Source organism: Pongo abelii, chromosome 21, assembly GCF_028885655.2.
Source record: "Pongo abelii isolate AG06213 chromosome 21, NHGRI_mPonAbe1-v2.0_pri, whole genome shotgun sequence".
Classification (NCBI taxonomy): domain Eukaryota; kingdom Metazoa; phylum Chordata; class Mammalia; order Primates; family Hominidae; genus Pongo; species Pongo abelii.
The window spans coordinates 50,881,626-50,906,917 of record NC_072006.2 but is presented as its reverse complement, the minus strand read 5'-3'; the positions used below and the strand labels follow the sequence as shown (position 1 = coordinate 50,906,917).

The window sequence follows — 25,292 nt, the reverse complement described above, 5'->3', positions numbered from 1 at the left end:
TTCATAACAACATCTGGTCTTTAGAAATACTTGGGCTTTCCCTCCTCACATCTTTGGAATGTTGGTCCAGCTAGGATTGAGGGATAAAACACAGGGTGCTAAGTTCACTTTGAATTTCAGATGAACAAGGAGTCATTTTTGAACTATAAGTATATCCCAAATAGTGCATGGGATATACTTATGCTAAACAATTATTTGCTGCTATCCATCCTAATACTGATTGGTTATTTGGGAATAGCTTGTCTAGCTCTCCCCATCTCCCCCTTGTGTAATAGCATAATGCTATGAGCAGCTGGCCTTGTGTCTACCCAGCAGGCTGTCCACTACTTTCATCTCTGTGACTCTGGTCAGGTTACTTATTCGCTCTGTGCTTCAGTTGCATTATCTGCTAAATGGAGATAATCATGGAACCTCCTTCATAGGGCTGTTGTGACAATCACAATTAAACTGAGATAATACACAGGTACAGTTTTTTGGGCAGTGTCTGCCACATAGCAAATTCTCAGTAGGTATTGACTGTTATTAGTATTATTATGGTGATAGTGATTATTGTTGCTATTGCATGAAAAGAGGAAGAACTAGAGCCTCCAGATAGGTTATTTTCTGGAGAAAGGAGCCATAACTAAAAGGATGGGGTTCCTGTGAATGAGGAATTGGGAAGGAACAGGATGGTTATTATTAGCATGCCTTGTGGGAGACAGTGAGGCAGAGATGGGGAGTGATGGAGGGGCAGAGATGGCAAGGACAAGCCAGGAAGCTTGAGAGGGGTTCTCTTGGCCTAGGACTGAGAGAGATTTTCAGGCATGCTACAGAATAGAGAGGATGTAGGTATTTGACAAGAACACCCATGGATTGTGCAGAAATACGTAGTGATAAAGAGAAAACTCTGGTCAGACCACCTATGTTCAAATCCTGACTGCCTCAGCAGCTATGGGCAAGTTACCTGACTTTTCCTCTCTGCCTCCGTTGTCCCATCAGTAAAACACAGCTAATAATATCTGCCTCAAAGGATTGTTGTGAAATAAAATGAGTTCATAAATGCAATTACTTGGAAATTAATTGCTTGCTAATTAATTGCCAGCAATCGTTATACTTTGAGTCCCTTAAATGTTTAGAAGAGAAGAGTTTAAAAATTAGAATTCCTGTTCAGACTATGCAGTTTGTAAGCTGCAACACTACCCTGGGACTGAATTACCTGGGACACAGCGTTATATGCATGACCCAAATCGACATCTTTTTATAATTTCCCCCAAAACAGAGGGGGAAAGTAATAGTACCTTCCTGAATCCAGGTGTGTCGGTGTATGCCTGTCATCCCAGCTACTTGGGAGACTGAGATGGGAGGTTCACTTGAGCCCAGGAATTCAAGACCAGCCTGGGCAACATAGTGAGACCTTGGTTCAAAAAAAAAAAAAAAAAAAAAAAAAATAGAAAGAAAGAGAGAAAAGAAAGGAAAAGAAAATATTGTTAGGGGCATTACATGAGTTAATACATAGAAGACGCCTGAAACTTAGAGAATACTCAAAAAATGTTGGTGGTTGTGATTGTCATTATACTGTAGTTATTCTTCTGCATAGAGATGTGGAGCTGCATAGAAAAGGAAACTCTCACCAGAGCTCCTCAGAATTGAAATTTTCCAGGTGACTGCATGTCACTGTTCTCAACCATTATATTCCATTTTTTTTTCTTTTAATGCCCTTGTCAGGATCACCCAGGTAACAGGGTTATCCTGTCCTCATAAAATGAATTGGGAAGTGTTCCCTTTTTCTCTGCTCTCTGAAAGAGTTTGTGCAAGATGGTATTATTTATTCCTTCAATGTTTGGTAGAATTACCATTGAAGCCAGAAGGGCTTGGAGCTTTTTTTGTGGGGAGGTTTTTAATGATTGATTCAGTTTCTTCAATAGACACTGAAATATTCAGCTTTTTAATTTCTTTTTCTGATAGTTGAGAAAGGTATGTTTTTATCAGGAAGTTTCTGTGGTTACTTGAAATCATCAAAGTTATTGGTAAAAAGTTGTTCAAACTATCCCTTTTGTATCCCTTTGATATTGTAAGATCTGAGTCATGTCTTTTTAAAATTCTTGTCATCTATTAAGTTCTGACCTTAGAGTGTCCCTAGCAGGGAAGCTATATTGCCTTCTTAAATTTGTAACTTTGGTGCCATTCATGAGTATCAGACACACACACACACACACACACACACCCCACACCAATTCCTGTTGAGTTAGAGGAGCAAATTTGCAAGGATCCCCTCCTGCTCCAGAAATCTGCCCTCATATTTTAAAGTACAATAGGCAAATAAATGCTCAAGTGCCTGCTGGAAAAAGGCGAGGCTCTGACCTTAGGAATCTGCAAAAGCTTTTATTCTCTGAGATTTAGTTTAAATAGCTCTTCCTAAGAGAAGTGTTCCCTATCTTTCTTTGTCCTCTAAGTTAAGTTAATTACTTTCCCCTAGGTGTCCCTAGCTTACTGAGAACCACATGTTGGTCCCATTGTAGTTATTTGAGCCGGCATCCACCTGCCTGATCCCTAGACTCTGAGATCCTCAAGGGCAGATGTTCACTTACTCATCTCTACCTCCTGAACTTCCAGCATGGTGGCCAGCAAAGAGTCAGGGTCACAATCTATTTATTCTTTCACTCATTCCACACTCCCTGAAACCAACTCCGTCAATGTGTTGGGGACTGTGCCAAGTGCTGGGGACACAGAAGTGAACAAGACAAAAGCAACGGGGTCCCTCTTTTCAGGGAACTTTCTTAGTAGTCGAGGAGACAGAGTTAATAAATCATTTTGAATGGATGAACCTTTGCAGGTTACAATTTGGCAGCATTTACCACCCTATTTTCCATGGAGCATAAGTTGTGGAGGATTTTAAGAAATATTTCACTCTGTGGTCAAATGTATTTTGGAAACTTTGGGCTAGATAAGGTCAAATAAATATGTATACTACATGATTTGTCAGCTCTTTCAGTGTACCAATTATGAATTTTTAGCAGAGTGGTAGGGAGAACAGTTCCTGAAAAACTTATTTGGTTTTAGAACTATTTCTTGGGAAGATATCATGTGACCTTGGATGTGATGTGCTGGGAAGTTCCACATACAGATTGCTTAAGACCTCCTGGGTTGCCCCTAGCAGCTGACTCAGCTGCCAGTTATTCTGTCCATGCAGAATGTACTCAATGCATTTTTCTGGATTTGGAGCCACAACTTTTTTTTATTCCAGAACCATCTATAAGATGAGAGGACTTCAAAGAGTTCATGAAAAAATGGAATTAAAAGACAAAAATAAAAATACAAAGTTTGTTTCTCAACATAAGCTCCATCAAGTTATAGACACTTTTGTAATGATGATACCAGCTATTTAATCCATCCTTAAGGAACTAAGAGTCTGGGGAATTTAATCATGTCAATGTCATCTTTTTTTACATTATTAACTGAAGAAAAATGGGTGCCCTTTAAAGATTTTTTAAAGATTAGGAACAAAAAGAAGTCAGAAGAAGCGAAATCAGGACCATAAGACAGATGCCTAATGATTTCCCATTAAAACTCTCACAAAACTGTCCTTGTTTGATGAGAGGAAGGAGCAGGAGCATTGCTGTGGTGAAGGACTCTCTGGGGAAGCTTTTCCTAGCATTTTTCTGCTAAAGCTTTGGCTAACCCTAATAAAACTCTCATAATGAGCAGATGTTATTGTTCTTTGGCCCTCCAGAAAGTCAACAACGAAAATGCCTTGAGCATCCCCCCAAAAATGTTGCCATGACCTTTGCTCTTGATCAGTTCGCTTTTGCTTTGACCGGACCACTTCCAACTCTTGATGGCCATTGCCTTGATTGTGCTTTGTCTTCAGGATTGTACTGGCAAAGCCATGTTTCATCTCCTGTTACAATTCTTAGAAGAAATACTTCAGGATCTTGATCCTATTTGTTTAAAATTTCCATTGACAGTTCTACTCTTGTCTACAGCTGATCTCGGTGCAGCGGTCTTGGTACCCATCAAGTGGAAAGTTTGCCCAGCTTTAACTTTCCAGTCAGAATTGTGTATGCTGAACCAGTTGAGATGCCTGTGGTGTTGGCTATTGTTTCTGCTGTTAATTGTTGATCCCTTTCAATGAGGGCATGAACAAGATTAATTTTTTTTTCCTTGCAGATCCACGTGGATGCTCTGCCACTGCAGGCCTCATCTTCAACATAGTCTCATCCCTTCTAAAACAAATTATCCATTTGTAAACTAGAATTTCTTTGGGGCATTGTCCCCATAAACTGTTCATAAAGTGTCAATTATTTCATTATTCTTCCATCCAAACTTCGCCGTCAATTTGATATTTGTTTTTGCTTCAATTTTAGCAGAATTCATGTTGCTCTGATAGGGGGTGTTTTCGAACTATCCTTTTTAGTGCCTCAAACTAGATTCTGTTCAGACATGTGATAATAAGTTAGTATGAGTTTATTTTGGTGCAAAAATTTGAAATCCATGCATAGTTTTTAAATAATACATATTTTTCACGAGCTTTTTGAAGATCCCTTGTCTTAATTTCTCTGTGCCTCAATTTTCTCATTTGCTAAATGTAAATGAAAATAATACTAATGTTCCTTTCATAAGGTTGTTTAATGAACAAATAGATATAACATACTTACAACAGTCCCAGGCACATAGTAACATTCAATAAATGTTAGCTCTTATTTTTTCCGTCACTGTGTGACAGAGATATTCTGAATTTTGCAATAGCAAGAATGAAAGCACACACATTAAGTTTTATTAAAATGTCAGATATTATTTATTGTTAGAAGGATGGAGAAGGTGAGTGTTTTAGTCAGGAGTCTGAGTTGCAAATGACAGAAACTTGAATCACAGAGACATTAAGTCACCTATCCAAGGTCACAAAAGTCATGGTGTAGTCAAGCTATAGTTCAAATCCAGGAAGTCTTGCAACAAGCCCATGTTCTTAACCGCTGTGCTGTTCTGCTCTTCTGTGAACTGAGTGCTATGAGAGCATAGATATTGGAACTGACCAGGACTTTAGGGTGGGGGTCACAGGATAAAAATGGCCTTTACAAGATGAGTCAAAATTCACTAGATGAAGAAGCAGAAGAATGTTCCTGGCAAAAGGAAAAGCATGTGCAAAGGCCCAGAGAATGACAAGCAGTGTAGACTGCGAGAGAACTGTGTCCAAGAGAACAGAGAAAGTGGGGAATGTGGGAAGCCTGTACTGGGACACACTGATAAGCTTTGAATGCCATGACTGTGAGTCTGGGGGCCATGGGGAGCCAGAGGAGGTGTTTGAGCAGGGGAGTGACATAATCTGAAGTGCATTTTAGAAGTATTCCTTTGACTGCTTGTGTGGAGGATTCATGAAGACAAGTGCAAAGGTTGAGAAATAGTCTTAGTGAAAGCTGTTGAAGTTTGACCTTAGTCAAGGGCAGTGCAGATGGAGGGGAGAGACCTAAACACTCAGGCTCTAATGACAGAGCTTGGACTGTCTTGTATCAGATCATGCCTGGGACCTCTCTCAACTGGGTTTGGCTCAGATAACCCCAAATCCAGCTGGAGGACATGAACCTTTTTTTGACTTAAATACAAAAGAGGCTTCCAGCATAGGCAAGAAGGCAGTCCCTCTCCTTCTCTGTGCCAAACACCTCTCAAATCCTAGCTCAGAAAGATATCACCCTCTCTGAGAAGCCTTCTGTCTTAGATTGGGTCTTCAGAAGGACCCTGAGACAACAATTTGACTTCAAGGAATTTGGGGGCAGTGGAGAAGGGAAACAGTGAAGAGCATGGAAGAAATACAAGTGTGTCAATGAAGAGGTAACTACCAGCAGCAGGGACTCAGCCTTACTGGGGACTTCTGGGAAATGGTATTCAGCATGCCTCAGTTATCCCACTGAAAGGCAACTGAAGTTCATGGCTAGGAGCTACTCCTGGAGTGTTATTTCTTGGCAGTCTTGGCCAAGTGTGCTTCTAAAGTCAGAGAAATCTGAGGACGTCACTGGTGTGAACAGGAATGGTGGGCACTGAAGGGAGAGACGGAGGACTGTCTTAGTCCATTTGGGCTACTATAACAAAATACCTTAGACTGGGTGATATTTAAACAATAGAAATATGTTGCTTACAGTTCTGGGGGCTGTGAAGTTCAAGATCAAGGCACTGGCAGATTTGGTGCCTGGTGGGGCCTTGCTCTTTGCTTTAAAGACAGTGCCTTATTGCTGTGTCCTCACATGGCAGAAGGAAGGCTCTTACGCCCCTTTTGTGAGGAAACGAATCCTATTAGTGAGGGCAGGGCCCTTATGACCTAATCATCTCCCAAAGTCCCTGCCTCTTATTACCACTACAATGGGGATGAGGATTCCATGTATGAATCTGGGGGGACAGAAACACTGAGACCATAGCAAGGAGGTGCTGAGGTGTCTGCCCTTCTCAGACCCCACTGGCTGACACAGCTCCCTTTCACCTTTGCTCCATAGCTCACTGTCTTAAACTCTGTTTTAGCCCTTGTCTCTCTGGGAGGTGAATGATTTGTCTTCACGTCTGTCTCCTTGAGCAGTGGAAGCAGATGAACCAGGGATGGGCTAGGTGCCAAACCTTGAATGCCAAGTAGAGGGGCGGACTACAGTCTAGGAATCTAGGACCAGGGATGAGCTAGGCACCAAACCTTGAACGCCAAGTAGAGGGATGGACTGCAGTCTAGGAATCTAGGACCAGGGATGGGCTGGGCACCAAACCTTGAACGCCAAGTAGAGTGGTAGACTACAGTCTAGGGGTCTAGGTGTCTCATAATAGACCTAAGATGAAAGTGAAACATCTTATAGTCATATCATTTTCAAAACGCAAAGATGAGGATTGTCTGAAGGAGTCCAAGAGTTCATTTATGGTATGTCTGGACTTCTGTGGGAATTTGAGACTATAATCTCCACCGAGGACTCATATTTACAAATTGGGATACCTGTTGGTCTGGCGAGTGGTACACAGAACAGGATACATGGGGCATTCCTTCTTGGGTCAGCAGGAAGATTTGATAGAAAGTAATTGTATATTTTTAAAAAGCATGAATTCATTGTGGAGCAGGATACCAAGCATGGGTGGCAGAAAGTCAATTTTGCAGCAGACTGTGATGCAGATTTCCTGGCCCGGGGGGTGATACATGGATGTTCTTCTGCCTGGAGGCCCACAGTGGTGTGCTGCAGCCAGCTTATGCTGGCTTGGGAAATGTGATTGTCAAATTTTTAGGAATTCTAATAGCCAGTTATTAAATACAGACCTTAATACATACACACACACACACACACACACACACACACACACACACAAGTTTTTCAGAGAGCCAATTGTTCAACATTTACCAACACACATCCATTGTTTGAGGGATATTTGGCAGAAAGAGCCTGGGAAGGTGATTTGGGTTTGAGAAGCACTGTAGTTTTTTTTTGTTGTTTGGTTTTTAGAGACCAGGTTTCACTATGCTGCCCAGGCTGGACTTGAACTCCTGGCCTCAAGCAATCATCTTTCCTAAGCCTCCCAAGTACCTGGGACTACAGGCACCTGACTAAGAACTGTTTATTGATTGGTGTGGCCAGATTTGCTTGTTAAAAATTTAGAGACTATGTCTTAGTCATTTTGCTTGTACCAGCTTCCAGCCCAGGACATAGCATGTGGTCAGGAATAAAGTTTGCTAAATGGATGGATGAACGAATGATAGCTTGGATCAAGCTTTTTCTCTAAGTTGTAGAAGCATGTATTCATGATTCAACAGATATTTTGAGTGCCTGCAATGTGCCAGGAACTGTTCTTGGCACTGGGAACACAATCTCTGCCCTCCTAGAGCTTGCATTCTAATAGAGGAGAAAACATATAAAGCTATAAAATCTGCTTTCAGGTGGTAACTGGTTACATAAAAGAACATCAAGCTGGATAAGGGGCTGGAGACAGGGTTTCATGCTGCTTTTGTACTGGGAGCCAAGACTCAAGAGGAGAGGTGGCTCCATCTCTCCAAAGTTGTGTGTCTTCAGGAGGGCCCCTTTGGCTCTCTGAGCTATGGAAACCAATTGTTCCCAGCTGATATTCAGGTTCCCAGCCTAAGAAGGCTGAGGTGGCCTTGGCCAAGTCTGAACCTTGGGTACACTGGCTCCCCAGGCGGTTACTAAAGCTCTGTAGGCAGAATGTTGGGATTCCAGGAGCTTCTCTAAACAGGGTGCTGTTTATTGTGCCACTGCTTCCCCACATCCTTGTTTGCTGTGCTGTATACCTGGGACGGGCCTGCCCTCTATCTCTGTGGAATTCTAGGATGATGCCCTTTGGCTCCAAGCACACATTGAGGCTTTTCCAACAAAAGGATCTCAGCTTCTTGTTGGGGGAGCTTTGGGGTTCTGGAAACAGCTCTGACATCCACCTGCTGACTCACTCTTCCCCTCTCTGGTCACAATCTCCGCATCTGTAGAGCCAGGGAAATGATAGGGACTTGGTGATGATCTGATGATCTGCCATTGAATCCCCAAATCGGGGAGGTTTAGGGGCTGCCAGGATAGGTGGAAGGGAGGGAGAGAACAGAGAAGCCCATTGACAGCTGTTTATCTCACTTCTCCAGAAGAGTGCCTTTTTTTCTGATTTTTACATTCAAAGTTTGTCTGTTTTATATATTGAGATTCAACATACAATTTTGCTTGAACAAAGGGCTGGGGGTTATAAGTATTTATGGACTCTGCTCTTGTGATTCTTAAAGATATCTTACCTCTGAGATGCAGGATCTGCCTGATTTGAGAAACTGAAAAGATGATGACAAATCAAAACTTAGAGAATTTTTCGTTGTGGAGTTTGATTATGTATTATTCTTTTTGCTTTCAACCTTTAGTGTGTGTGTTCAATAACCTGGGTTCTTGGGATATTCATTCCAAGTTGAGTTAATTTGTTTTACAGTTGTTCTTCTCTGGCCCCCAGGAAATAAATTTTAGGTATCCTGAAGGATAACTTTGTATTAACTGTGGCAGCTTATTTAATTTTTTCTCTAAAACAATGTATCTTAAGTCAATAGGAAAATAGGATGTGCTGTACAGAAATTCTCCCAGCGGGAGACTTTTTGCACATCTATAAATTTCATGAGTGAATGTGAGCACTGATAGAAAAGCTAAGGGACTTGGGAATCTAGACATTTTCCAATGTAGGGTGTGTTAAGCAGAGTCTCGGGATGTGTTTTTCAAGGTATGGAAACTGGTGACAGTGTGTTTCCCCCATCTCAGTAAATGACAACCCCACCTTCCCACTGCTGAGACCAACAACTTGGAATTGCCCTTGGTTTCTCTCTTTGCCTCACATATCACAACAGATCTATCAGCCAAGCTGTCAGACGTGATCTCGGAAATAGATCCAGAATTCAACTACTTGTCACTACCTACAACTGCCGGCAATGGGCCCTAGTGGCCGGTGTCTTTTGCCTGGATTGTTGTCACAGCTGTCTGATGGGTCTCCGTGGTCCCTCCCTGGCCTCCCTGTAAGATGGATTAACTAATCATAGCATCCCCCACGTAACCTGATACCTGTCCTGTTTCGCTGAAGATATGTTCCACGAGGGTGGCTCTTAGGATGGTGCTCTGTTTGATGTCCTATGGACATGGAATAAAGTTAACAAAACTTACTATAAGTAGGAAGTAAGAGCCATAAGATGGCTCCAGACAGGACCAAATCCAAGAAAAAGTTCATGTTTCCTAGAATATGCAAGATCGTTGCCTTGAAAGGACATAAGAAAGCAAGGGCAGGGCAGGAATAGTTTCATTCCAACAGTGATCATGTGAATAATAGGACATTAAGTATTATGAATCCTGTGGGACACGGATGTATCAGATGTGAAGTCATTGTCATTATCACTCTCATTATGAGAACAGGTGTGTAGTTTGACAGGTTTTGACAAATGTGCACACCAATGTAGCTACCACTCCAATCTAGGTATAGAACATTGCCATCAGCCCAAAAGTTTCCTCTGTGCTCCTCTGCAATCCCTACCTATGCCCCCACAACATAGACCTTCCACCCTAGCCCTGGCAATCACTGATTAGACTTAAATTACTTTGTCTGCCTTTCATTGGTTCTAATATTTACCTGAGAACAGCAGCAGGGCACTTGTATGAAGGTCTGGCTATGGAGGTAGATTGCCTTGGTCTACCCTGGTCTGCACAGCCATTACCTTGCTAACAACCTCCTTGCACCTCTGTTTCCTAATCCATCAAATGAGGATAATAATCATACCTACGTCACTAGGATTTTGTTAGGAATAAATAGCACCTGGTACTTAATAGCCCAACAGATGTCAGCTATTGTTATTGTTTATGGAGTATGCATTATGTGTTGGGCATTGTGCTAAGTACCGTGTAAGGATGTGGCACTTGCTCCCCGTCCCCCCTCCATACCCCAACTGGTGCTCACCATTTCTGCACACACCAGTAGCTTCTTACTGCCTCTGAGATGGTCTGCGGGAGCGTATCCCCTGGCTGCAGGAGCATGCTCAGTCTGCACATAAGGATGCCGGAAGTGCTGAAAGTTAATGCTCCCAGTATCAGCCCTCAACCAATGATGGCCAGGAGTTGGCAGATAAATGCTCCAACTTCCTTGCCTCCAGTTGAGACAACCCTAAGGTATGATTTGCCCTGTCCCCCAGGGTTCCCCTTCATAATTGAGCTTCAGGTGTCCATAGTGGTAACCTTCTCATGGGACATACACTGAAGCATGGTCTGCCCTGTCCCCATCAGAATTGAGATCCAGGTGTCCAAAGTGGTAACCTTCTCATGGGACACTCTCTGGATTGGCTTCCTTCTGTTTCACTTCCCCACTGTCCTTCCAGATCCTCTATCAAGTAAACTATTTTCATTCTCATCTTTATCTCTAAGACAACAATGTATTTCATTTCATTCTCAAACAGTCCTATGAGGTGAACCAGAATAGCTTCCTCATTTTATAACTGAGCAAAATGAGGTTTAGAAAGGTGACGCCACCTGCTTTAAGTCAACGCCTTAGGCACACACCTGCTCCACTGCTGCCCTGAGAACAAGCCAGGGCAGGCCTGCTGCAGGACTCCTTCCCCCTCTGCCCCCAGCCCGGGCCTCCTTCCCCCTCTGCCCTGAGCCCTGGGCCTCCTTCCCCTTCTGCCCCGAGCCCCGCTGACCCTCTGAGCATGCATCTCCTCCTGCAGGAAGGCCGCTGCTTGTTTGTCATCCTGCTCATGGCGGTGTACTGGTGCACGGAGGCCCTGCCGCTCTCAGTGACGGCGCTGCTGCCCATCGTCCTCTTCCCCTTCATGGGCATCTTGCCCTCCAACAAGGTCTGCCCCCAGTACTTCCTCGACACCAACTTCCTCTTCCTCAGTGGCCTGATCATGGCCAGCGCCATTGAGGAGTGGAACCTGCACCGGCGAATCGCCCTCAAGATTCTGATGCTTGTTGGAGTCCAGCCGGCCAGGTAAGAACAGGTAATGGTTCCAGCCCTACAGCGGAGAGGCAGAGGGACCACACCTCTGGAGCCTATACCTGCTCTTCTTGGTTTACTCGTCCAGGCCAAGAAACTCATCGGTTCCCACCATTTATTTATTTATTTATTTATTTATTTTTTTATATTTATTTCTCAACTATTTAGCAAGCACCCGCTGCATGTTAGACACAGCACTAGGCCCATCATGGGCAGCTGTTCTCAAAGGTGCAGAAGAATCACCTGGGAACATGAGATGCTGACCCCCAGGCCCCACCCCCAGAGATTCCAGTCCCATAGTTTTGGAGGGGGCCACACTGACAGTTTGACCCCGACTGCTCAGGGCTGAATCCCAGATGACCTGCTCTGTCTGCCTGTGAAATAGTGATGTAGTGGCACCCACCTCATAGAGTTTAGTGAGGATTAGATGCGTGAATGCAGGTAAATCCCCTAGACCTGAGCAGGCAATGCTGGCTGTTAGCATTCTTGTTTGCTATTTACCTGCCTAGGTGATGAAGATCAGGTGGGAGTTGAAGGTGGGAGGATGCAGAGGATGTGGGAAGATGGGCTTGAAGGGAAAGAGAGGCAGGGTCACAATCCTAGAGAGCCTCAGGCCCTCTGGCTAGGATTTGGACTTTTATTCTTAGAGGATTGGGTGGCCTTTAAAATAGGGGTGTTATTTTCATCTTATTTTTTGTCTATAAACCCCTTTGGCAATTTGGTGAATCTTAAGGATCTTCCCAGAATAATGTTTTTAAATGCATAAAGCACAACAGAGTTTGAAACAACAACTACAGCAAAATGCAATTGTCTAATTTTTTTTTTTTTGAACACAGACACCTGTGCCCTGGTACAGGTAGGTACGGTTTTATTAACACAGCAAATGGCAAGACCGAGTGATAGGCCTAATCACACCCATAATGTTGAGCAGTTTTGAGTGTCGATGATATTTCAAGATGTCTGCAGTGATTCTAATGTCATATAAAAATATCAGGGATCTTGCCGGGCGCAGTGGCTCATGCCTGTAATCCCGCACTTTGGGAGGCTGAGGCAGGTGGATCGCTTGAGGCCAGGAGTTCAAGACCAGCCTGGCTAACATGGTAAAACCCCTGTCTCTACTAAAAATACAAAAAATTCGCTGGGCGTGGTAGTGCATGCCTGTGATCCCAGCTACTCAGAAAGCTGAGGTGGGCGGATCGCTTGACCCCAGGAGGCGGATGTTGCAGTGAGCCAAGATCACGCCACTCACTGTACTCCAACCTCGTAACAGTGAGACCCTGTCTCAAAAAAAAAAAAAAAAAAAAAAAAAAGAAAAGAAAAGAGAGAGAGAAAGAAGGAAAAGAAAAGACAGAAAAAAGAGAGAGAAAGAAAGAAAGAGAAAATGTCAGGGATTTTTTTTGGGTGACAGAGCCTCAGGCACTGCTCATACAGCTGAACTTTGTTGCCTGTTTATCACTGAAGGAAATGCTTAATTTGATTAGATGTTAGCAAAATGAAGATACACATTTTCTCCCAATCCAGTTCTGAATTATATCCATACACTTATAGTTATAAATCTGTGCTTTAAAGGGTTCTAAGCTGAGGAATGACGTGGCCAGATTTGCATTTTATTTCAAATATATCTCATTTCCTTCAGATTTGCATTTTTTAAAGATTCCTCTGAGCTGCCTTGTAGAGATCAGACAGGAGGGTACGGGCACGAAAAGCTGATACATCCCAGTTAGAAGGCCATTTAGAATGTCCCGACAAGAGACAGTAGCAGCTTGGACTAGGAGGTGGCAGTGGAGATGAACAGATTGGATAGATTTGAGAGTAATTTGGGTGATAAAATTGACACAGGGGAGGGCGTAGGAAAAGAAGGTTCTGGATGACTCCTAGGTTTCTAGCATCATCTCTGTGCCAACCGCTCTGCTAGGCTCTGTAGCTGTGCCTCTTCCTGGAGGAGCTGCCAGTCCTGTGGGACAGACTCCATCTATGGAACTGATTCCAATGCCAAGTGGACTTTGATCTCCAAGGGGCACATCATGGTGTGAGAGCCCACATGAGAGGTAGGGAGATAGGGGGAAACTTCCTGGAGGAGGTCACATTTGAGCTTGACTTTGAATAATGAGTAGGGCTGCTCTTAAACATATTCTAAAGTTACAATAATTAAAACAGTAAGATACAAGTCTAGAAACAGATTTTTGAAACAGAATAAATCTAAAGGAAACCCAAATCCAAAGGAAGGACTATCCAATAAATGGTGAGAGTTGGGATAATTGGTTTCTTCTATTAAAAAATTTACATCTTACTTTGTACTATGCATCTAAGTAAATTCCAGGTGGATTCAGAGTTCAATATAAAGAGAAAAAATCCTGATACTTAGATTCTGTTGGTGGGAATGGACCAAGCAAAGGCAGGTAGGCAGGGGAGCAAAGGCGTTGGGTGCGGGTGAGAAGTTCAGCAGAGTCTCAGCAGGGGGTAGCTGGTAAGAGGAGGGGAAAAGGGGGAGGAAGCTGAGAAGGCCATGAGGGAAAGATAGTGGAGTGTCTTGGTGCCCCAGCAACTTTATTCTGAAATGGGTATCATTGAGGATTTGGGGGCAAGAAAGAGAAAACGTCAGGCTTGGGATGTCTTTATAACCTGGGTACCTGTGGACAGTTCACTTAAACAAATTGAACCACAGTTTTCTTAGATCTAAAATAAACCTGGTGAGTGGATTTGGTTTCTGCTTTGAGTCTCAAGTTTCCATCTGTGAAATGGATGGATTGTATTCCTCAGGGATGGCAAACTGGGACCAGAGGATCTCCTGGGCCCTGGGCTCTCGATTTGCCTCTAATGCCATCTGCTCTGCAGGCTCATCCTGGGGATGATGGTGACCACCTCGTTCTTGTCCATGTGGCTGAGCAACACCGCCTCCACCGCCATGATGCTTCCCATTGCCAACGCCATCCTGAAAAGTCTCTTTGGCCAGAAGGAGGTTCGAAAGGACCCCAGCCAGGAGAGTGAAGAGAACACAGGTGAGGCTGTGCTAAGGGATTGGGGCCAAATCCACCAGGATTTGGAAGTGGGAATGGGATGTCCAAAGGATGTTAGGGAAGACCAAGGGCATGCACACTTATTGAGCACCTACTATGTGTCAGGTGTTTTAATTATGACAATGACTGATAATTAGATAAGAAATCATGGTACCTTGGTTGTTTAAAATTTGCATTTATTAAGCACATACTGTATACTGAGCAGTGAGTTGAACTCTTTACATACATTATCTTCCTTAACTCTCAAAACAGCTCTATGAAGTAAGTACTATAATTAAACCTTGTTTTACAGCATTCAAAGAGATGCTCAGCATCACCGGTACTCAGAGAAATGCAAATTGAAACAATAACATTTTAATCAATGAGACAGGCAGAAATAAAGCTGGGGAATCCCCATGTCGACAGGACTAGAGGCCACAGGAACTTTCGTGCACTGCTAGAAAGAGTGTGGACTGGGTCAGAGTTTCTTAAGGATCTTGTGCAAGGATTTAATCACATTAAATGTGTTTATACTCTGTAACCCAGCAGTTTTGCTCCCAGACACCAAAGGAATTCTCCCATAGGTCCAGGAGGGAACACACATAGTGATATTCACTGTAGTGCTCTCTGTGGTGTGGGGAGTTGGTGGCCACGTGGGCTTTATCGCTAGTACAGGCAAAGGCAAATATGGTGGGTACATGCCATTGAGCATTATGCTCCTTTTAAAAGAGAGAAGAATTAGTGAACCACATACTTCTATAAATGGATCTCATAGAGCAGTTATGATTGGGGGTAAAAACCAGAATGAGATCTAGAATACAACCTCAATATGTAAGCTGAAAATACACATGAATGACAAAACATTTTGTAAGAAATGTATGATGAAAAGCTACATGTTAAACATATCAGAATGGTTGCTATGGAAAGGGTGAGAGTGGGAAACGCGGAGAGAAAGGACTAAAAAGACCCAATCAATTATAGAAAAGAGAGGCTTTGTGCAGTAAATAGTGATAACGTATTATGAACAGAGGGATTTGATTCCCTCAATCCTCTGAAATTATGTTCTTAATAAAACAAAACATACACAGCCATTGTATTTTTAGGTGACTACATACAGTCTCCAAGAGGGAAATGATTTTCCCAAATCACATAGTGAAGTTAAAGAAGTCCAGGATCAATTCAGAGGCACAATGACGTCATGACTTTTCACTGGCAACTCTGGTTTCCCTGGTCTTATGGTTGCAAAGTGGCTGCCACATCATGTCACTTTAAAATGTCTTACTTTTAATTTACATAACTGTATTTTAAAAGGAAGATTTGAATTGATACATATGTGGGCAGAAATGGCTAGTTTAACCCCGGCATCGATTCTTCCTTTGTTCTTTTAGGAATAGAACCCAATACTTTCCTCTCTGAGGAAAGGCTGAAACTTCAAGCTCCCCTTGTGATAAGACTTGGTCAGATGACTGAGTCTGGTCAATGGAATATGAGTGGAAATGATGTGTGCAACTTCCGGGTTCTGTCCTTCCTGCCGGGTGGAATGTGAATATGATGGCACCTGGGACCCAAAGACAGGAGCCACATCTTGAGAGATAGATGGCAGATCTGCCCCTGTGGCTTTGGATCATTTACCTCAGTGAACACAACAAGCATTATCCATGAAACCATAGGTTTTGTGTGCTAGTTCTAGTTTTTAAAATATGAATTAAGTTAAATATGTATCTGTTAAAACTTAAATGTTAATCCATGTACCATCTAAGTTAATCTCACTGACAGTCACATGAGTATTTCCCCGTCATACACTAAGGGAGTCCTGCTTATTTTATTTTCCCGGCAGCCCTGAACACTAGAAATGATTATATGTACTTTACAGATGAAGTTTGGAGAGGTGAGATGATGTGTTGAGGATCATAGCATTGGCAAAGTGGCAGAGTCAGCTCTACGCAAGGGCAGAGTCTTCCATGAGGAAGGGAAGAGAAGCTTTATAGCATGGATTAACAAACTTTGTCTATAAATGACCAAATAGTAAATACTGCAGGCTTTGTGGGCCACTCTGTTGCAACTACTCAACGCTGCCCTTGCAGTGAGAAAGCAGCCACAGATAAAACAAACGAGCAGGCATGGCAGTGTGCCAAAAAAATTGTATTTATGGGTGCTGAAATTAAAATTTCATATAATTTTCGTATCAGAAAATATTCTTCTATAGATGTTTTTCAACCATTTCAAAATGTAAAAGCCATTCCTAGTTGGCAGGCCACACAAAACCAGGCGGCGGGCTGGATTGGGGCTGCATATTGTAGGTCGCTGACCCCTGCTGTACAATATTGGCTTTCTTGATTTTCAAACTGTTTCCCTTAAGAGAACTGCCTGATGGTCACCCTGGGGTGGCAGCAAGCACCTGGGACTCTGCCCTTTTCCCCATTTCAACCCTAGTTAGACTCACTTTTTCATTTTGTACACTGGGCTTCTAAGCAATAATAACCAATGTTTACTGTGCACTTAGTTTATGCACAGACTCTTAGGTGGACCTCGTATCTGAATGAGACGGAGCAAGCATCGACCTCATTTAGAGAAATGGAAATTAAAAAGAGTCCTCCCACCCCCCGTTACGCAGTTTCCAAACCGTAGCTCTGGTATTTTGAATCTAGGCTGGCTGACTTCAGAGCCTACATTCTCAGGCTCCATTATTCTGCCTCCCACATGAGACTTTTTCCAAAGTGGCCAAGCAAATGATTGAAAGCCAAGTCCCTCATTGTGAGAATGAAAAATCTGAGACTCAGGAAGCGGAAGGGACTTGCCCAAGGCCACACACAGTGGTGGCCATGCATTGAAGTCCAGAGTCTTTTCCTATGCTGCAGGATGTCAAGAGGGAGGGGACCCTGGGGGTTGGGATAGATACCTACCTTTACAGGCTGTGGGATCAGGGAGGAGCAGGAATTGGTTAATGATCAGCTTCTAAGACCTAAAACAAGGCTAATTCCAGTACAAAGAGAGCTATTCCCTTTCATCCAGTTCTGAGCTTCGACCAGGTGGCAGGAGGCGAGGACAGGGGTGGAGGGAGTAGAGATTCTGCCAGTGGGCTAGGAGAGGCACAAGGAAGTTCCTAGGAGCTATAGGTTCATGAGGGACATCTGTAGCACCAGCAGCAACCATAATCATAATGTGAGCTGAGCTCTCATTTTCTGAGTAACCACCACATGCCGGATCCCATGCTAATTTTTTTATACTCATTAGCTCATCTGATCTTCATAATTGTACTAGGAGGTAATGATGCCCATTTTATAGATGAGGAAACTGAGGCTCAGAGAAGCAAAATGATTTGCCCAAAGTAACACGGTGATTTGCTGAGCTCTGTCTGAATCCAGAATCTGTGCTTATGAGCACCTTGCCATGGTGCCTGGTACAGAGGAGGCAGAACCTAGGGCAGGGTGGGGCTATCTGGATAAGACCCCAGAGGTCCTCAGACTTGGAGGGCAGCGCTGTTGTCTTTCTCCAGTTCCTTTACCCAGTTCTGTGCCCTGCACTGGCTGGGGGACCCAGGGGCCACGTGAGCGATGGCTTCGCCAGTGTCCCTCTGCATGCACGTTCTCATTAGGTCCTCCACCACAGCCCTGTGGGGGGCACTATTAGCATGCCTGATTTACAGGTGAGGAAACTGAAGCTCGCAGCCATGATGGGCCCAATGTTCCTTGGCCAGTAAGGGGCCCACCTGCATTTTGTTTTTGTTTTTTAGAGACAGAGTCTTCCTCTGTCTCCTAGGCTGGAGTGCAGTGGTGCAATCAGCTTGCTGCAGCCTCAAACTCCCGGGCCCAAGCGATCCTCTAGCCTCGGCCTCCCAAAGCACTGGGCTTACAGGTGTGAGCCACCACGTCTGGCCCTCCACCTGGCTTTTGAATCTAAACTCTTTCCCCTCCTTTTCTCTGTCCATAGAAAGCTAGCTTGCTGTCTACATCTTTATTTTATAGGAAGGCCCAGGATGCCACCCTTCACAACACAAGGGTCTTTAATGTTGAGCGAAGAGTTGTGCTCATCCATATGCTAACCAACCTTCTGCAACTTTCCTCATCTATAAAACAAGGACACTGCCTCTTACGTGAGAAACGAGAGCTAGGTACATAGGAAGTGGTTAATATATGGCAGTTGTATTAAAAACTACCTATGAGACTTCCAGGCATTGGAGGCACAGGTAATAAGACCTTCTATCTCGATCCACCTTGGTGTTTCCCCTCCTACTTGAGTGGGATTGATTTGCTTCCTGGTTTATAATCTGTCTCCTTCATAGACTCCAAGCTCCGTGAAGGGCCTGTCAGTCTTTCTCATTGTTGTGAATCTTCAGTGGTGCAGTCTTGTGCACCTAAGACACTGTTGGTACATAGTAGATGTTCAATAAATGTGTGGAATTAATGAATACACAAATAGACCATTGAACTAACTGTTCTATGCCTCAGTTTCCTCAAACCTAAAATGGGGATAATAATCCTTACTACCTAGGCTGACATGAGTGCTAAATGAGTAAATGGACATAAACCTGCTTAACTTAGGGGCTTTTGACCTTCCCTGGAGTGCTGTTTACCTAATTTGACACAAGAACTCTTTCCTGAGGGCCCTCTTCGTGTCAAATTTTAAGAACATCTTAGTCATACCAGGGAGGCTAGACTAGAGTTATCAGTTTCACGTCAGACCTGCTAAAGTGCCAGGTGGGTGCCTTGGAGATGGACCGAGGTTCAGGGGATGGGAGATCCAAAGTTCTGGGTATAATCCTGACTCTGCCACTGACCCATTGGGTCCCCTTGATCCCAACTTTAGCCCACCTCTGTGGGCCTCAGTTTCCCCAGTTGTAAAGAGGAAGGTAATAAACTTTGCATAGCTCTCTAAGGCTGCTTGGAGACAGCTGTAAGATTATAGATGTGAAAGTTCTCAGTCCCCTAGCCTGACACAAACTCAAGGATTGGTATGATGTGAATAAGACCTTACAGAAGCATCAAGCTTCTAATCAACTGGCAATTTCTGGACCCAGAGAAGTCTCTCTGGGGACTTTGCCCCGCTGGTCTGTTTCTATGTGGTCTCTTGGGACACTGAGGTCACAGGAAGCACAGGGGTGGATCCTGTGTAAATGCCTAAGAGCTCCGCTCAGCACCAGGTTTTCCAGTTTCATCTTCATGACTTCATCATCATCATCATCATCAGAAAATAATGTCTGGTATTAACTTTTCTTAATTACCAATCTCCATAAGGAAAAAGCAAAACTCCCTCCTTCCTGATCTTATATGATAAAGCTAATTACTGTTTAGAGTTCTGTGTGTACGAATACCCTTCACTGCCTTATTTATAGCACATACACTCTCTTATCAGAGCTCTTCAACTCAGATGCAGAGCAAACGGGGCCAGCCGAGGGCTGTGGCAAACTGGTGAGCTCAGTTTCCCTATCTGTAACCTCAGACAAGTTGCTGTCCACCCTGGCTGCATAAAGGAATCACCTGCACAGCGCCCAGGTGGGAAGAGGGTAGAGTGAGCTAGCGATGGTGGGGACTGGGGGTCACCAAGTCAGAGTTCTTACTGTCTGGCCATCCCCTGGGGAGCAACTTTGCCCCCAACCTTAGTGTGCTATTAATAGTCCCTCGCTTCCTACTTCAGTGCCCTGGACCCTGGCCTCGTGCATGGCATGTGGACCTGTTCCCAGCACTCGTGCTCAGGGGCCCTCATCCCTATGGCCCAGGGCAGCTGGTTCAACTTTCACCTTCAGGTCCCTGCAGGGAGTCAACAGGGCCAGCTCCAGGCACGGGAAAAATGACACAGCCAGCCACCATGGAATCCTGTTCCCTCATGGTACCAACGGTGTACCACGAGAGCAGCCCGTGGTGGGGAAGGGACTTCCCCAAACCACGGGGCGAGACAAGGAATGTCCATATGGCTGTGTATGTGGCCTGACTTCCATGGGAAGGAAAATCCCATGTAAAAAAGAAAAAAAATCAAACTTTTTTTTGTGTCTTGCTTGGGTTCCTTGAAGAGTGTCAATGGCCTTCACCAAAGACCCCAGGAATACACTAGTAATGAAACAAGCTGAGTTATCATTTACTGCAACAGTGAGGGGGCGGGGCCCACATGACGTGAGCTACCCTGATTATTTCAGGAAGGGGGTGTTAAAAGGAACCCAGGACAGGATCTGGGCTGGAGGTTGGGCACTGAGAGAGACCAGAGGCAATTCTGAGCTGGGTAAGGAAGGAGCAGTCACTCATTTAGCAAGACAGGGGGATGCTGGGATTTTGAGGGTGACACAGCCACATTGCCCTTAGACAAGGTTATGGAGAACGAAGTGACCTGGCTCTGAGTGTCAGAATCATTCCCTACGCTCTGTTTTCTTCTTTCTCTATGGTAACCCATATTTACTGAACATTTGCTAGTACTCAGCTTCCTGTTAAATTCTTTCTGTCTTTTTTTTTTTTTTTTTTTGAGATGGCGTCTTGCTCTGTCACCCAGGATGGAGTGCAGTGACATGATCACGGCTCACTGCAGCCTTGACCTCCCTAGCTCAAGCAATCCTCCCACCTCAGCCTCTCAAGAGCTGGGACTACCCGGCTCTGTTGAAGTCTTTGTATCAAGATTGACAAACCATGGCCCTCCACATCCAGCCTACTGCTTGTTTTTCATACAGCCTGGGAGCTAAGAATAGTTTTCATATTTTTAAGTGGTTGAAATAAATCAAAAGAAGAAAAATATTTTGTGACATGAAAAATTACATGATATTCAAATTTCAGCCCAGGCGTGGTAGTTCACTTCTGTAATCCCAGCACTTTGGGAGGCCAAGGTGAGAGGATCGCTTGAGCCCCAGAGTTAGAGACCAGTCTGGGCAACATAGCAAGACCTCCTTTTTTACAAAACAAAACAAAACAAAAACAACAATTAGCTGGGCATGGTGGCACATGCTTGTGGTCCCAGCTACTTGAGAGGCTGAGGTGGGAGGATCACTTGAGCCCGGGATGTTGAGGCCGTTGTGAGCTGTGATCGTGCCACTGCCCTCCAGCCTGGGCAACAGAGTGAGACCCTGTCTCAAAAAAAAAATTTTTTTTGATGTCCCCCAAATAAAAGTTTAGCCACACTCAAGCATTGATGTGTTGTCTGTGGCTGATTTTCTGCTCCTATGGCAGAGATGTTGTTATAATAGAGACCTCATGGCCCCCCAAAACCTAAAATGTTTACTATCTGGCTTTTTTTTTTTCTAAAGCATGTATCAGTACTTTATTTTTATTACAAATAATCCTCCATTGTGTGAATATATCACATTTTATTCATCTATTCATTTTTTGATGGACATTTGAGTTGTTTCCACTTTTTGGCTTTTACAGAAGTTTGCTGATCCCTTCTTTTAATAGGTTAACTCTTTTTTTTTTTTTTTTTTTTTTTGTTGAGACGGAGTTTTGCTCTTGTTGCCCAGGCTGGAGTGGTGTGCAATGGTGCTATCTCGGCTCACCGTAACCTCCACCTTGCGAGTTCAAGCAATTCTCCTGCCTCAGCCTCCCGAGTAGCTGGGATTATGGGCATCCTAGTAGAGACAGGGTTTCTCCATGTTGGTCAGGCTGGTCTCAAACTCCCGACCTCAGGTGATCCGCCCACCTCGGCTTCCCAAACTGCTGGGATTACAGGCGTGAGTCACCACACCCAGCAGTAGATTAACTCTTTAATCCTCTTGACAATCCTAGAATGGTTACTTCCATTTTATGAATTAAAGAACTGAGGTATAGGGAGATTAAGGGATATGCCCTAACCAGGGTTTCTCAACTTCATTACCAATGACATTTGGGTGGGATAATTCTTTGCTGGGGTGGGCTGACCTGTGTATTGCAGGATGTTTAGCAGCATTTCTGGTCTCTAACTAATAGACGCCAGTAGTACTTTGCCCTTCCACCCAAGCTGTGATAACCGAAAATGCCCCCAGACATTGCCCAACATCCCTTGAGTACAGAATTGGCCCTTGCTGGGAACCACTGACCTAAAGTCACATAGTAAGTGATGGAGCTAGGATTTGAACCCGAGGCTGATGTGTTTGGCCACCAGCCACACACCCAACTTTCAGAGGTGAGTTATTTTACTCTTGGTGGTGGTTCCAGCTGCAGGAACATTTTATTCATTCTAATTTTCTTTTATCCAAAACACTGTCAAAGGCTGCTGGGGAGTCTGGTCTATCAAGCAGAGGAATAACTTGATTATTTTTGTGTGTTTGTTTTAAGAGACAAGGTCTTTCTCTGTTGCCCAAGGTGGAGTGCAGTGGCATGATCATACCTCACTGCAGCCTCCAACTCCTGGGCACAACTGATCCTCCACCTCAGCCTCTGGAGTGGTTGGGACTACAGGCATGCACCACCACACCCAGCTAATTTTTTGGAGAATGTTTTTTAGAGATGGGGTCTCACTATCTGGCTCAGGCTGGTTTCAAACTCTGGGCTCAAGCAATCCTCCTGCCTCAGCCTCCTGTGTAGCTGGGATTATAGGCATGAACCACCACACTCGACCAGAGAAATAACTTTAAAAACAAAGTTAGCTCCTGTCCTGAGCCTACTCTGCTCAAATGCTACCCTAGTTCCTACCTGACTCAGAGGAGAAGCCACAATCCTTCCTGTGAGCTCTGAGATCCCTGCATGATCCCACCCACTTCCTACCACCTCCACCCCCTGCCACTTCTCTTACTTTGCCTCCTCTTACTCTTCTCCTCCCTCTGGCCCCTGCAGCTCCACTGGCCTCCCCTCTGCTTCCTGCGTGTGCTCCCACCCCAGGGCCTTTGCACCTGCTCTTTCTTGCCCCAGATGTTTGCATGGCTTACCCCCTCACCTTCAGGTCTTGGTTCAAAGTCAAATTTTCCTTCCCTATCAGACTTTCTTTGAGCCTTGAAGAAGGTGTCTCACCCTAGGATGCCTGGTTCCTTCCCTGCCTTGTTCTTTTGCATGGCATGCATCTTCATTTGACATACTGCGTATGTTACTTAGTCGTGTATGGTCTGTCTCCCCCACCAGAAGATCAGCTCCACGAGGACATGGACTTTCATCTTTTGTCACTCAGCACCAGGTACATGACAGGTGCTCCATACTAATTTGCTGATGGATCAATTGGCTAGGGTTCATGTGCCCCAGTTTTGGCTCTGGGTTCCAAGTTGCACCAAGCTCTTATCTCAAAAGAACTGAAACACATCCACCACTTATTACTCTCAGAGTCTGTATGGTTACCAGCCAAATCCAGCCACCATCATCTTAGCTGGAAAATGCAACAGATCCAGAACTGGACTCTCAGTTTCCATTTTCGCCCCTTCCCCTACGTCCATTCTCTCAGACCAGGCCCAGAGTTGTTTGCAAAATGTAAATCATATCGTCTTGGGCATTAAATCCTGCAGGGGGTCCCCATCCCTGATTTAGTTCCCATTGGCCTTTGCACACTCCGTCCCCACCCCCCATCTCCCCTAGGCCTTTCCTATACACCTCTTTCCCAGGACATGGGCTTCCCCAGTTCTTCATCTCAGCCAAGCACCTCCTTACTGCCGGGCCTTTGCACTTGCTGTTCTTGTTTCCTTGCACCCTCTTCCCAGGGCTCTTCATAGGATGGATTCCATTTTATCGTTGAGGTCTCAGATCCGAGGCCATCAGCACACAGTGTCTTCTCTGTTGAACAGAGAGCCCACCTACTCCCCTCTCCGCTTTCCAGTCACATTGCCCAGTTCTATTTCCTCCATACATTTGTCCCTACCTAAAATTTTCTTTATTCATTTATTTCCTGTCTCCCCTTCTAGAGTATGACCTCCATGGAAGCCAGGGGCCTTGTTCTATATTGTTCACAGAGTACCCTGAGAACATAGTCAATAGCACATAGTAGGTGCTCAATAAATACTTTTTGGATGAATGAATGAATGGACAATTGGGGTCGTCCAACCCATTGATGACTCATTACCATTCATAGCTGGCCTTTCACAGCTTTGGCAATGGCTGCTCAGGTAAGCCTAGGCTTGAGTTATGGGTTGTCAAGCAGCCCTGCAGCTAAACCCCTGCCAACAGGCCTGGGCACGTCTTCACATATGGATGGTAGGACAGGAGGATAGAATGCTGAATGACTTTTCTTTTTCCTTTCCTTTCCTTTCCTTTCCTTTCGTCCTTCCTTCCTTCCTTTCCTTCCTTTCCTTCCTTTCTCTTTCTCTTTCTTCCTTTCTTTCTTTCTTTCTTTCTTTTTCTTTCCCTCCTTTCCTTTTCCTTTCCTTTCCTTCCTTCCTCCGTCTCTCTCTCCCTCCCTCCCTCCCCCCTCTCCCTCCCTCCCTCCCACTCTTTCCCTTCCTTTCTCTCCCTCCCTCCCTCTCTTCCTCTCTCTCTCTGTCTTTGTCTTTTGATTCAGTGAATAGTATAGGATCCTTGGCAAAGAAAGCATTCTTGACTGACTTCACGAGATTTGGGACACTCCTGTTCCATTCGCTACATTACACTAAAGACATCATGCTCTTTCCTCCTAGCTGCTGTGCGGAGAAACGGCCTACACACTGTGCCCACGGAGATGCAGTTTCTCGCCAGCACAGAAGCGTAAGTTATTGGTGAAATTCATAGAGGAGCCAGTGCTTGATTCAAGGAGACGATGAACAAGAATTCAATGCTGCAAACCATTTTCCTCCCATCCCTGAATTTTTCTCCAAACGACCTAACGCCTAAGTTTCCACCATTCATCTCTGTGGCTTAAACATTAACCTCAACAGCCTCCTTTTAAAAAAATGCAGACATGGAAAGGGTAGGGCAGTACTTTAAATCCCTAAAGATCTGGTGAGGTTGAGGATCACAGGTACTTTCCTCTTGAAAGAAGAGACCCAGAAGAGCAAGACAGCACAAACTGCATGAC

At 44.5% G+C, this 25,292-nt stretch overlaps 1 protein-coding gene across 1 annotated transcript in view; it reads left to right on the top strand.

The window, feature by feature from the left end:
• SLC13A3 (solute carrier family 13 member 3) overlaps window positions 1–25,292 on the top strand; it is a 93,521-nt gene that overhangs the window by 26,680 nt on the left and 41,549 nt on the right. The window contains exons 2-4 of the mRNA XM_024238854.2: window positions 11,168–11,433; window positions 14,275–14,438; window positions 24,916–24,982. Of these exons, the coding sequence (XP_024094622.1) occupies window positions 11,168–11,433; window positions 14,275–14,438; window positions 24,916–24,982 (497 nt within the window). The remainder of the gene's footprint in view (window positions 1–11,167; window positions 11,434–14,274; window positions 14,439–24,915; window positions 24,983–25,292) is intronic.